Raw genomic sequence first — 13,791 nt, forward strand, 5'->3', positions numbered from 1 at the left:
CAGGGACTTGAGATACTGTTAAGAAGTCTCGGGCGGGTATGAGAGCTCTGCTGTATATGACGTCTATGCTGTATAGTCCACCAGAAAACATTGCATTTCACTCGACTGTGGTGCAGATGGACAGTAGTCTTGGCTTCGGGGGCAGTCACGGCCCGTAAGCCGTTACCCGTCAAACGTAGACATGAACACTGCCAGCAATCCACGGCTACCATATGGAAGGCACGACGCAGACAGTGCGTTGAGAATATGCTCACAAGGGCGTCTTATCATTACAATTAGCTCTTGACCACAATCATTGGGGGTATCTCTGTAAATTAGAGTGACTGTCGTCACATATTCAAGTCCACTTGATGGTTTCAAGCGTGCTCCTTCATCTTCAATCTTGACCAATATTCATCTTCTTTACGTCTTCTTCCACCGAAAGAAGACCCATAGCCCAGTGAACTCTGCTCGGTCCAGACTTGCTTATCAGCGATCGGTCGTGACTCACAAATTGCGACTCGTGTTCACTCTCAAGCTCGCTGACACTGGAAGCAAGCTGTGGAGCAAGTCGTCTCAAGTTGCCGTTGATTCTGACGTCTTTGTTGTTGCGATCGAGTGACCGAGCATAGGGAGGTCCTTTACCAGCCTGGCCTAGTTTCTCCCAAGCGATTTCGCACGCCGCTGCGACCGCTCCTGACGTGGCCCAGCCGGTCATCTGGGCGATGTCATGTAGCTTGTTGATAGTCCAGCCACGTTGGGACATGTCTGTGTACTGGATACTGCTGAATAAGATCGGGAACGTAATTTCCATCAAAGCTCCGGCGTAACGAGGTGAAAGAGGCTCTCCAGGGTTACCGGCTGGAATTGATGCGAAGAGGCCAGCTACTATCTGGCCAACGATTTGCGAGTGGCTCTTCGTCAGCTGGGAGGTTATGCCGGCGGCGACCATGGCGGCGGGCGGCATGTCCGGATGCAGACGGTACAAAAGAATCCGACCGACGTGATAATGCGCCCATATGCATGCAATCTCTGGACTGCTGTAGCGCAACCTCGGGCCGAACGGAGAAGACGTCAGCGTGGGATCGTTGGGAACTGGTTGGAACTCAGCTCCCAAACATTTATGAAAATGGTCAAAAGCCTTTGCTATTGTTGCATGCTCAGCAAGGGCCGCCTTTGTCTGCTCTTCCAGGCTAGCGTGGGGAGGCGAATTTCGCTGCTCTCGGGGGGGAGAGGTTGTGCCATCAGCTCTGAGAGACCTATCCATCGCATGAAATGACGAATGCATCTTGGGAGGCACAGGTGGTGGCGGCATCATTCCAAACATTGGTGGATCTCCTTGTACAGCGCCGAATGGCACGCTCAGCTTGGTGTGTCTGACTCGTCCTTCATTCGCATTCGGAGTACGGTGGCGCTCATGATATTGGTCGGTGTCGTTTGCAGGTGCGCTTGCTTGTTCAGCAAAAGGCCGTTGTGCTGTTGTGTGGCTTTGGGCTGTGGTACTGGGATTTGCGTAGCCAGAGCGATGTGGATGTTTCGCGAAAAGCCAACCTGGCGGCCTCCACTGTTGGCCTGACGCCTGTATGGCCTGCTGCTTTCGATGTCTATCCTTGCCGCCGAAGTCAGATAACCGTGAGATCAACAGCACGAGATGGTCGAAAGTTCCATAAGCTGCATCGCCAACACCGATGCGACTACGAGGCGGACAGTGTCTTCTTTGCTCAAATGGCATGAGCAGTCTTTCGCCACTGACCAGCGATTGAAACATATCTTGTTTGCAAAACCACCACCACAGATCCAACTTTGTTTTGTATTTCGCCAATTCACGTTCGGTCACGGGTTGGGGGGCCCTAGCTTCGTATGCGACCCCTCGGGCAGGTGTATCGTAATTAATGCCGAGACCAGTCAACGCAGACACTAGCTTCTCATCAACATCCCAATCTACATCGTTGAGCAGAGATGGTGCAATGCCGGCTTGTTCCAAGTCGGCCTCAGTCAGCGCGGAGTTGGCGTATGCCGCCATTTGTCTGGCTTGAGCCCTGGCGCGCCTCATCGTGCAAGTAAGGCCAGAGAGGTCATGCTCGGTCACTAGCTTAGTTGCACCGACGAGATGGAGGTTCCAGCGTGAATGATCGGCGCCTAGAACTTCGTAAAATCCCAGCAGGAGCACTGTCGCTAAGGTTGTGATTTCGTGGCGTCTCTCCGGTAAACTAAGTTGTCTGCCTACCCTTCTGGCAGCATAGGTGAAGTGCTTCAGGGAAGGGCTTTCGGAAGACTGTTGTAGCTTAGCAATGTGCAGCCCGGATATGGCTAATATAGCGTGAGCGAGGGCGGTGTTAGACATGGCCGCGGAGGGTAAGGTGTAGGACCACAACGTCTGCAGGGGTGATGCCCAAGGATCGACTGGAGGTCTTTCGAATATCGACATGCATGGTCCCAGGATGTTGACAAAATGTGTGAACACCATCTCATTTCGCGAGTCTAGTAGAGGTGGTTGTGGTGCAGGTTGTTGAACTAGCCTCAAGGTCCCAGGATGTCGTGGACGTGATGTTCGTTCCGGAAGGCTTCGTGCGCTAACATGTCCGTCCAGGCTGTTGACATTTCCACGCTCTACCTCAACATAGTGTGTTGCATTTTGCGACATGTCGTCCATGTCGACATCAGATGCGTAGTCCTTGTCATCATCGTCGTCCAACACGGTATCTGGAGCACATAAAATAGGCATCTTTGGGTCTAGCGGTGCAGCTTGGACGAAGCCATAAACGCTGTGTCGTCTAGGAGAAGGGTCTGAAGCAACATCAGCTTCAAGACTAGGAGGTCTCAATGGCATCGAGTGGAGTGTACCAACCATGCAACGGTGCCGAGTCGAAAGACAAGTAGCTTGCCGGAACACCTGCATAGCTTTCGGAATAGGCACCGGGCGACGCCATCATGGTAGTTGGTTGTCCATAATCTTCTTGAGAGTAAGAGGCTTGTGTGGTCATCATGCCGGTTTGTGGCCGGCCAGCCCAACTGCCTTCCTGGGCATTTGTGAACGCCGGCAGCCCGGCACCATATCCAAACAAGTGCGCATTGTGATGTTGGAAGCTATGCCGCCTATAGCTGTCAAAAGACTGTGCTGCTGGTGGGTGCGCGTACGGCTGGCTTGGGTCGGGCGGATGATAGTGAAAGGCTTGTGATCGGCTAGCATGATTGTGATTTTTGATCGAGTGTGCAAAATGGTTCTGTAGCGAGAGGAAAGGATTGAATGGGCCGAAGTGTGCTTGGGAGCTGGAGCCAACAAGCCCGAAGCCCTCATTGAAGCGAAACTCTCCGTCGCTCAAGGAGGTTCTGCTGCCGGGATCCTGAGTGGACAGGCCTTGCTGCTGTTTGTAGACCAGTGGCTGGACATATCCAGCACATTCGCGCTTCGACTTGATGCAGTTTTTGCAAAACTTGATAATGGTTAGATCATTTCATCGTTCGGGGGAAGGCCCCTCACAGGTTTCTCTTCACCACACTTGATTCTCCTCTTTCTGCAGGCTGCCTCAAGGTTAGCGTGGCAGACACCAGCACCGTTTAGGTGGGGACTTACTGAGACAGCCGGTCTTGGTGCGTCGTTTGGCGGCCGACTTGCTGGACGTCTTCGTAGAATGGTCGGTGCTCTTCGGCGATTCTTTCCCTTCTGACTTGATCTCAATATCAGCCTCATCGATTTCGGATTTGGGCGTCATGACTGTCGAGGACCATGAGATGGTCGAACTGGCAACTCTGCTCTAGACATGCGAGCATAGGCGAATAGTGCGAGGCATCACTTGTAGGCTCCAACGATGCCAAAATGAGAAAAGGAGCGATGCGGCCAGAGATAATAAATTGTTGACGCGGGACCAAGATACGGTCCAGTTTCAGGTACGGGCGTACCCCTCGTGCAGCGCACAACCAGTAAGTAGTAAAGTCGTCAGCTCCAGCAGGTCTGGAAGCAACCACGTCTGGACAATCTAACGAAGCAAGCCCAGAACATAGACGTTAAGGATCAGCAGCTAGAGAAATTAGTATTACGCCCTCCAAAGTCTTTGTCCAGTATGTCGGAATCTGAAGACGGCTTGAGCACTGTGAGCCTTTCACGGGGGATCGTCTCCGATTGTATCAAAATGAAGCGCAAGGACCACGTCCGGCTTTGCTGGGATTGCCGACATGTCGGAGCGGAGCAACCATGTGGGTGGATCATAGATGAGAAGACGGCGGTGGGGCTTAATTGTGGCCCAAAAGTCAAGCCTTATGCACTACCCGAGGATTGGTGAGTGCACAGCGATGGCTGGTGTTCCGATGCCGATAGGTTGACCCGTGGAGAGGTGCTCCGCAGAGTTGAAATCCTTGGTCGCACTGGGTTCCAGAAATGTTACTGGCAGGATCTTGTACAAGTACAAGTACGAGGTACAGCTGAGCGGCATCTTCACCCAAAACAATACACACACATGCACACTGAGGGCGGTCAGTGTCTGAAGAATTGAGGCTGTAGTCAATCCCGAATCAGGACTGCAGGAGTGGCCACCGAGCACCAAAAAGAGCTGTGTCGAGCACTCCAGGCAGTCCGGCCAGGTCACACCCATGAAGTTAGGGAAGTACCTCAGCTGATTGGCTGGAATGTGACCAGAAAAGGGAACCGGTTCGTAAGGCATGTGTGGGTACTGATGGCCAAAAAGCGGCTAGTGGTCCTGCTAGAGGCGCCAAATACCTGGCCAAGAGGCCACGATTCAAGAGGCCTGAAGGGACTCTGACCGTTTTGACAGCGCTGCTTGTTGGCTGGGAAGAGACTATTGCAGGCAAGGTACCCTGTGATTGGAAAGTGTGTGAGACATCCAGAACGCGAATTATGGCGGCTTCTTCCGCGCGGTTGCGGGAAGTCTGCCAGAAGGCTGGCTCTCAACCGGCAGAAATTCTCACATGGTTGTACGTACGGAGTAGGGGTTGAATATTGGAGTTACATTTAAGACAGTAAACAAGTATTGATCTGTATCAGGTAGCATTGATATTCAGCCCAAAGGAAGGCAATGATAGACAGTTTGAGATCAAAAGGTCAGCGACGTTTCATAGTCCAGGGACTCGTGACGCAGGGGCAGCGTGAGTTTGCAGAACTCTCCCTATTCGTCATATCAGCAATTGAAGCAGCCATGATCAGCGCTGACAGCTCGGCAACGTGGTTTGATGCACATTATTGTGGATGCAGGAATTGATCAGTACCTGATCACTGTTCGGGGTAGCTGAGTGTGGGTTTCCACGTCGGGGGCTGCGAGTGAGTTTACCGCAGCGGAAGCATACCCGGATACTTTGTGGTATCTCACGCAGAGTGGGCCTTCCGAGCTCTGACCACGCATGTGTCTAGTCACAAGTGCTCTGCCGAATACGCACGCGCCATTTGGGGGCCGTTTGTTCTTGTCCCTCGGCGAAGTAGCCACGCCAGAGTCTTTGTCCGACATCAGGTCGGAAAGGCTGGTCAGTCTTTCGGTAAAAATGGACGGTCTCCGGCTGCTGCTGGCTACTGCTGGCTATTTTAAAAGTCACGTTACCTGTGTGGGAGATTTCTGAGTGTGCGGATCCGAATTTGAAGATGGCTTAGCACTAGGGGACGGCGGAAGAGTGCAGCTTTCGTGAATTAGGATTGAAATTATCGAATACTAGACGTTTCAAGGTATCGGCTTTGCTTTCGACTAGACTGCGTGGGTCGAGATTTGCGCAAAATCCCTGCTGAGCCTGTGCCTCGTGGCTTGACGAATGTCCACCGGCACACGCGATTCGAGCAGTAAAATACCCCCGGTCCTAATCAGTCCGGGGATTCGCGGTTGATGGCGCCTAGCGTGGGATGATGCACTGAGGAATGTAGGTTCAGGCCCATGGAGCTCGGTATGTGACCGATGGACTGTGGGGGACGGCACTGGAAACATTAGAAGCCGACCTGGTTGGAACTGCCAATTGTAGCAATATGACATTGTTGATGCAACAGTCGAGCTTGGAGAATCAGGCCATGAACCCTGATCCCTTCTGGCCATGTGAAGCATGAAGCTTTCGCTGGCTAAGCGGTAGGCAAAGATCGTCGCGCGTGGCAGAGCTGGGGTCTGGTCACGTGATCGTAAAAAGTCTATTGTCCGGTTCTCCGCACTGCCTTGACCTCACTTGCAGACAGAGTCGATGATCGCTGGTTGGGCATCGAATGCAAGCCTTACAGCCGCGTCATGTTCGCAGTGCAAGGATGGAACGTGTCTACTAGTGGCCTCGTGCAGCAACAGGCTAAAAGATCAGCGACCGGCGCACCTGCCCAAGCCGGCAATGAATCAAGGAAACGCAAAAGACCAGATCGAGACTCTGGGGTCTCCAGGAAGATTGAGGGGGGAGAGTTAGAGAAGCTATGGAATCAGAGGTTCGGTGACGAGAAGTCGACCAAGAAAGCTGGTAAGGAGGACAGGCACGATGACCGCAGGCGAGATAGCCATGAGACAACTCAGTCCCCAGCCCTTGCTACCAAACGCTCGACGCATCCTGAGAATAAGAAAAAGTTGTATCAGAGGGACCATTCAAGCCCAGGAAAAGCCAATGGATCCAAGTCCACAACGACGACAATAAAGCATGACAAGAATAAGAAGCAGGGCCGCGGCCAAAAGAGCAACGCTCACAATGCTTCAGAATCTACCGATACCAGCTCCATAGTCGACACGTTGCCGCCTCCTCCACCGCCAGCGACAAACCTCACACCGCTACAGGCTAAAATGCGCGCTAAACTCACATCCGCGCGCTTTCGCCATCTAAACGAAACCCTCTATACCACTCCCTCCTCCACCGCCCTATCGCTCTTCACCAACACTCCGTCCCTTTTCGCCGAATATCATGCTGGGTTTTCCCAGCAAGTCTCGTCAAGCTGGCCTCACAACCCTGTCCTCGACTTCATCGCTGCGATCAAGGCTCGCGGGCCACTCTCTCCCGCTCCACCCGATCCTTTGCCCCGTCGGAAGACAGGGTCTTGCACGATCGCCGACTTGGGGTGTGGAGATGCGCCCCTCGCTCGTGGTCTGATACCTGGGCCGGCCAAGAAGATGAAGTTGACAATCCACTCATACGATTTGCATGCGCCGAATCAACATGTTACAGTGGCTGATATTGCCAACCTTCCGTTGCGAGATGGCGAAGCAGACATTGCCGTGTTCTCCTTGAGCTTGATGGGCACCAACTGGATAGATTTTGTTGAAGAAGCTTGGCGCGTGCTGAGGGGCGACGGAAAGGGTGAGGTCTGGGTGGCGGAAGTGAAGTCGAGATTTGCACGAGGAGGCGATGGCAAATATAAGAAAGGAGAGGCCGTGGCACATAGCGTGGGGAAGCAGCGGAAGCCACTCAAGGGAAAGAAAGCCAAAAACACAAAGGGAGGCGGCGAAGAAGAAGAAGGCGATGAGGCGGATTTACCAGTCGACCTATTCACTTCTGAGGCGAGCATCCAACCGTTGGGAGATACACCAGACCTACGCCCGTTCATCAATATCTGGACGAGCCGGGGCTTTCAGTTGAAGCCAAACAGCATTGATGCGAAGAACAAAATGTTCGTGTCCATGACGTTCTTTAAGTCTGGCATTCCCACGGTGGGGAAGCACAGAGGTATGAAGTGGAATGGGAAGGAGTACGAACGGATTGGAAAAGCGAATGGCGAAGATGATACCGATACGGCAACGGAGGGCAAGGTTCTGAAGCCTTGCGTCTACAAGTTGCGATAGCTGTTGCAGTGCCCGTCAACGATAACTTCTGATCATCGCAGGAAATGCGAGACTCCAAGGTCCTCAAGCTCCTCATTGTTTATCTGGGTTTGCTAACTTCGTGGCTACAAGTGCGCCGCTTAGCCTTTTGAAAGCGATTGAGCCCGCAAGCACTCCGACTGCAGGCGACTGTTGCCATCACGAAGCCTTATCCTGCCCATGTCCTCCAATCTCTCGCTTGAGCATCTGTTTCTGCTTCCTCTTGTAACCTCTGCACTGCCTTCCCAGCACAGCTGACCAGCCTAGACGCTCATTGCTCAATATGCCCTGCGCCAGGTTCTCCCACACACACACACACACTGCAAGCCTGTCAAGTCTGCGGCATCCTCGCGTTTGCCATTCTCATCCGCCTCAAACGCCCGCAAAAGCTGGTCCACGATACCACCGATTCTCTCCACCCTGCCTGCCATCAAATACTCAGCCGCATGCCGGCCGGCTTCACTCCTCGCGCTCAGGGAGTCAGCATCGCGTGGGTCACGCCTCGGCCGAAAGGTTTCGAAACGCTGATTGGCGGACAAGCTGCGACTACAATGCTCGACATGCTCCACGGCATCGATAACGGCAACTATACGGCACAGCGCGCTATGCGTCGAACACGAGCAGCCAAGTAGATTCATCCTCCTGTGAACGGGTACAATGAGAGTCATTCGGTGATGCCGGCGGCCCGGATCCAGGCTGGTTGTACATGATGTTGCTATCGAGCATATCTCGAACGTTGTCGCTTATGGGGAGTAGGAAGCGGGTGCCAATGGACACGACCTTCTGTGCTGGTTCGCAGCGGAAAAGCACCGTGCGTTTGAATCTTGGCGCTTCTTGCTCTGGTTCCTGCTGCTGCTGCTGCGCGTACACGATTCGGATGTCTCTGCAGCTACGGAGGCGGTCGCTCCAGGTGGACGTGTCCTACACGAGGATGTCTTCCCTCGACCACGACTGGGCGGAGAAGATCAGATCACAGACGTGGCCGAAGCGCGTATTTTCCGTCAGAGGTGTGTGGAAGACGTATCCGCGTTCGAGCTTACGACATTCTTCGTTGAGCGCGAGGCACTCCATCTGGGCATGATCGAGATCATGTCCGTCAAAAGCATTGGCTGGAAAGATGCTGCCTTGTGGGCCAGTAAAGACTGGTGTAGGTGACTGGTCACCGTGAATGTCATCTAATGAGACCGGATCGTGTATGGTTGTATGCACCATGGGGGTCTCTCCAAGAGGGTTGGAGGAATCCATCTCTGCAAAACATTAGCCAGCAACTCGAGCACAGTTTCGTAATATTCGACGTAACTCGTGCGCGGCGATTCAGAGTTAGAGGCTCGTTTGTCCGTCGGTGATGTCGTTGTCGTATGAGTGCGATCCTCGCAGCTTCGAGGGTTTCCCAACTCCTAGTGGACGCCACCCTTGAAATGAAGAATGTTTTCGAAAGTCTGTAAGCAGCACCAGATATGTATTGTGAGCACACATTTTGGAGAATTCGTTGGTAATGAACAATACAATTATATTCAGTACAGACGTAGCGAACGGTCATAGGCGTGTGAAGGATGGTGATAAGAAATATAGCCTTCATGGTATATCCTCATTGTTATAGGCAACACAGGCTAATAGGCATAACACAACGGTTGGTGGCTGTTGGCTGGAACGCTACATTGAATTGAGCAAGGAAATTCAAGGCAGCGAAAGATGAGGGCAGTGAAAGAGCACCAGCCGTGAATCGCAGAATCCAAAGTGACAGAACAAAAAGGAGTATTGAGGAAGGCCAGTCAGAGTCCCGGGGGTATCATTGCTTAGTTATACAACTTTGGCTCGTCATCATAATTCATGTCAACAGTTTGACCCAACAAGCCAAGCTAGAGCATCAAGTCATCCCTCTTCTGTACCTCTGCATACTGCAATCGCGCGCAGAGGCCAAGCAACACGACCGTTTCGGTGGCTGCGTAGTAGTTGAGGCTGTCAATGTAGATCTTGAGGTGCCGGTTGAAATGATCTTCGTACCGCTTCAAAGTGTCCTCCAGCTTGGCTATTCTGTTCGGATCATGTTCCACGGACGGCTCTGACCCTACTGAGTTGTTCTTACCCTTGGCTGCATCTGAAGACAGATCGGCATCAGCCGCGTTGAGCGGTCTGGTCAAACTTGATGTGTATACCGCAAACATTGTGCAGCCGTTCATCAACTTGGCATGAATGCGCAAAAGCTTGCCTTGCGTCAAGCCGAGATCCTTCATGCAAGAGTCCAGCATATCCAGGTGATCGTGAATCAACTCATCAACCGTGCGCTTGGACCTTGGTTGGAGTTGGGACCGTGGGTGGTCGGTAGCATCTTCACCAAACTCAGCATCGTCGACCTTGGCCATCAACTTTTGCCAATTCGGTTCAATGACTTCAGCCGTTGCATAAAAAAGCATCTGCTGGACGAATACCAGCATCCGTGACCGTAATGTCCAAGCCCTTCGTTTCCAAAACTCAATTCTTTTGTCGGACGATTTGTGTATCCATGAGCGTAATTTGTTGTGATCCGCCCAGCAGTCGACTAGCAGTGCCTCGAGATGGCGAAGCGCAAGAGTGTAACGGAAGATCAGCTGATAGCGAAGCACGGTCTTGCGGCTGATAATGAGCGAAAGTGGGAAGGGCACGCGATAATCGAGTTCGAGTGCTTCGAAGCCGTTCATGTCCTTGTCCTCATCTTTGCTGGCTGTAGCAGCAGGTGTTTTGTACTGCTCGATCACCGAGTCCGGGTTCTCCTGATCCATGCCTTGGACATTAACAATCCTCATGAGCCATTGAGTGAGTCCAACTTCGTTCATCTTGACCCTCACATTCTCCTTGAACGGATCTGCCACTGCAATGCTCCCTGGCTGGTTGATCACCAGCTCAAATAGGGACTGCAGTTTTGCTTCGTTGACATTCTTCTGTGGCTTCCGCAGCTCAGAGGCACTCAACTCCAGGAAGTACAGAAAGAATTCCCCTCGATCGAGAAAGAAATAGTGCTTTAAAGAGCGAAGCCTGCTTCGAAGCGAGCTCTTGGTAAGGAGAAGCGCCAGCAACTCACTGTTGGCAAATGCATAAGCATGGTTGACGTTGTCGAGGAAACGAGAATCGTCAAAAGTCGCGGGAACATCCTGCTTCGTGCTGGCAAAATTGACGCCGCCACATTCTCGGACCACGTTGAGATACTTGCCAGCAAGCAACACTTTGTCCTTGACATGCTCAAGTTGTGGAGGCACCTCTTTCTCCCGAATATAGTATCGCTTCTCCCAGTAGTCGTCAATATAGTCCTCGTCGAGACCCTCTCGATTGATGCCAGCTCGCTCTCCAATAAGGAACTCTGCGTGCGGATCATTAATGCCTCCACGATGCAGCCATTCATTGAGCATAGAAACATATGGTTTGCTGGCATCACGGAGGAGCATCTCTAAGATCGACTTCGCCGCAGGGTCGCCAGAGTAAGTTGCTAAGCGTTGACTCAGCAGAGCGAGGACATTCCCACCGATGCATCGTTTCTTGGTCATACTTCCCGGCAAGAGGTCGCCGCCTTCCTTCAGACGCTCGATAATATCGTCCGCATCAAACTCGTCAAGAGAGTCATCTATATCCTCCTCAAGCAGCGAGTTTTTTTTAAGAAGCTCTTGAGCCATGGCATACAGCTGTGCAAGGCTCTGAGCTGTTGGAATGACTGAAAGATGCATCTGGTGCAGTGTGAACTTCTCGTCACTGAGCACCTTAGTCTCTAGTTGAGCGACTAAGATGAGGTAGTCCTTCAACAGCTTGCGAATAGATGCACAAAGGGCGTGGTTGACAGAACCATATTCCTCCCGGCTTTGCGCTTCTACAAAAGCCTCCATGGCACAATAGTGGGTAGCCATGGTAAGCATAGACGTTGCGAGGTCCCTCAAGCTTGGATCAAGACCTGGTTGGGGCCGGAAGGCGGGCCCCATCAAGCGGTGTTTCTCGTCGTAAGGATCGTAATCGTCGTCAAATCGGATGTACTGTCCTTCATAGCCCATGAACACGTAGAGCAGGTCATCCACAAGGATTTCCTCCTGTTCTTCCTTGGGCATCTGGCTGAAAGGGGCTGAATCGAGCCCTTCGGGAGCGTCCCTGGCTACCGGTGGGCGGGAGACACGAATTGCCAACGGCGCAGACGAATGCGGCATCAGTGACACAGATGGCTCCCACGGTTTCGGCTCTGATTCTTCGGATTGTTTGTAGGCTTTTGAGCCTTCCATGCTCTTCGGCCTCTTGTCATACGTGCCCCGGTTAGCTGTGTTGTATCCATCCTTTAAGGGACTCCGGCGAGTCAAATACTTCTCCGTGGTCGTGACTGTTGTTTTCTCTCGTCTTCGTTCGCTTGCGCTCACTTTCTTGTCCTGTCTTCGTTGGAACACGTCGTCATCCTGCTCATAGTCGTCCAAATCATCGCCAACATCAGCGCCATTCTCTTGGAAAGAGCGATGGTTATAGGTTCTGGCGCGGCTAGAATTGACACGCGATGGCCCCGCGCTTGCTGCCGCGCTTCTGCGCTCGGCAGCGGACGCGCTTCTGTAATGCTGAGAGTTCATTGCCGATATCTAGCATCTCAACGGCGCGTAGTGGCGTTCACACCAAAGATCTGACGCGTTGTGACGTGGTGCTGGCATCGCGCTGAGGTTGCGGAGCGAGAGGGACAACTCAACGCGGAGTGGGTAGGCTTGGCATTGATTGGCCGGTCGGGGACGCATCATGCAGCTTTGCCTGCGCGACTGTCTCAAGACGCCTTCCAAACAGTGGACTTTCAGACGCTTTTCATCCTTCGGCAAGCGCAGCACAAACTTCATCAAGCCTCGGGAATCGCATTTCAAGAGTCAGATACTCCGTTAAGATGTTCATCGCAAGATCTGAATATGGTAAGCCTGCTGCAGACCTGTCGGTAGGACATGCTAGACTAACGACAATGTTATAGATCGCGGCATCAAGTAAGGCACATAAGCAAGTGGTCCTACAGTAACTAATGACGCCCACAGCACCTTTTCCCCAGAAGGTCGTCTCTTCCAGGTTGAATATTCCTTAGAAGCCATCAAACTTGGATCAACAGCCATCGGTGTACGGCATATCGTCCTCCTAGATTGAAGTCATGCTGACCCGACACAGATCGCTACCAGTGAAGGTGTTCTCCTAGGCGTCGAGAAGAGGGTCACATCTCCGCTTCTAGTGTCATCAAGTATCGAGAAGATTGTCGAGATCGACCGACACATCGGCTGCGCCATGTCTGGTCTCCAAGCGGATGCCAGGAGCATGATCGAGCATGCTCGTGTCGAATCGCAGAACCATGCTTTCCACTACAACGAGAAGCTTGGTGTCGAGAGTTGCACACAGGCCATCTGCGATCTGGCGCTGAGGTTCGGTGAGGGTGCGCAGGGGGAAGAGTCCATCATGAGCAGACCGTTTGGTGTGGCTTTGCTCATTGCGGGCTGGGATTCAGATGATGACACAGCGAAGCTGTACGCCGTCTAGATCAACATGGACATCCATCGCTAACAAGAAGCAGGTACCACGCCGAGCCCTCAGGAACATTCTACCGCTACGATGCCAAAGCCATCGGGTCTGGCAGCGAGGGTGCTCAGGCCGAACTCGTAAACGAATATAACAAGAGCCTGACCCTTGAAGAGGCTGAGAATGTCGTCTTGAAAACATTGAAGCAGGTCATGGAGGAGAAGCTGGATGCGAAGAACGTACAGCTAGCTAGCGTGACCAAGGAGCACGGCTTCCGGATATACACGGACACGGAGATGACTCAGGTTGTTGGTAGGCTCGAGGAGAGCTAGACGCACTTCGGGATCACGCATGGCCTGGTGTTTGGGGTGTGGTGCGCGACATCACGAGAGGCACAGTCCAACGGCGTTTCACGATCTGATAGTGGTCAGTCACAACGATCAAGCGGGCGTTCGGAATAAGACCGTTGAGCTACAAAAGCTCTGAACCCATTGTCCCAACTAGAGCTGCCGTTATATTCCTCCAAGCGTTTCATCTGCAGATCGCTTTCCTTGGGCGCGGGACTTGCTAATTTGGTTATACA

General features: G+C 52.6%; 4 protein-coding genes across 4 annotated transcripts; 2 read left to right on the top strand and 2 right to left on the bottom strand.

Moving 5' to 3' along the window:
- Positions 1 to 376: 376 nt before the first annotated feature.
- HMPREF1541_00939 (uncharacterized protein) lies at positions 377 to 3,692 on the bottom strand (the record flags this gene model as incomplete). The annotated part of the gene is made up of 4 exons (XM_008713240.1): positions 377 to 2,781; positions 2,828 to 3,413; positions 3,461 to 3,501; positions 3,554 to 3,692. The coding sequence occupies 4 exons, from the start codon at positions 3,690 to 3,692 to the stop codon at positions 377 to 379; spliced, it is 3,171 nt and encodes a 1,056-aa protein (XP_008711462.1).
- A 2,496-nt stretch (positions 3,693 to 6,188) lies between these two features.
- HMPREF1541_00940 (uncharacterized protein) lies at positions 6,189 to 7,712 on the top strand (the record flags this gene model as incomplete). The annotated part of the gene is made up of 1 exon (XM_008713241.1): positions 6,189 to 7,712. The coding sequence occupies one exon, from the start codon at positions 6,189 to 6,191 to the stop codon at positions 7,710 to 7,712; it is 1,524 nt and encodes a 507-aa protein (XP_008711463.1).
- A 1,877-nt stretch (positions 7,713 to 9,589) lies between these two features.
- HMPREF1541_00941 (uncharacterized protein) lies at positions 9,590 to 12,298 on the bottom strand (the record flags this gene model as incomplete). The annotated part of the gene is made up of 1 exon (XM_008713242.1): positions 9,590 to 12,298. The coding sequence occupies one exon, from the start codon at positions 12,296 to 12,298 to the stop codon at positions 9,590 to 9,592; it is 2,709 nt and encodes a 902-aa protein (XP_008711464.1).
- Positions 12,299 to 12,597: 299 nt separating this feature from the next.
- On the top strand, positions 12,598 to 13,540 carry HMPREF1541_00942 (proteasome component PUP2; the record flags this gene model as incomplete). The annotated part of the gene is made up of 5 exons (XM_008713243.1): positions 12,598 to 12,622; positions 12,679 to 12,691; positions 12,740 to 12,818; positions 12,867 to 13,216; positions 13,264 to 13,540. The coding sequence occupies 5 exons, from the start codon at positions 12,598 to 12,600 to the stop codon at positions 13,538 to 13,540; spliced, it is 744 nt and encodes a 247-aa protein (XP_008711465.1).
- Positions 13,541 to 13,791: the final 251 nt, after the last annotated feature.

Source organism: Cyphellophora europaea, assembly GCF_000365145.1.
Source record: "Cyphellophora europaea CBS 101466 unplaced genomic scaffold supercont1.1, whole genome shotgun sequence".
In the NCBI taxonomy this organism is placed as follows: Eukaryota; Fungi; Ascomycota; class Eurotiomycetes; order Chaetothyriales; family Cyphellophoraceae; genus Cyphellophora; species Cyphellophora europaea.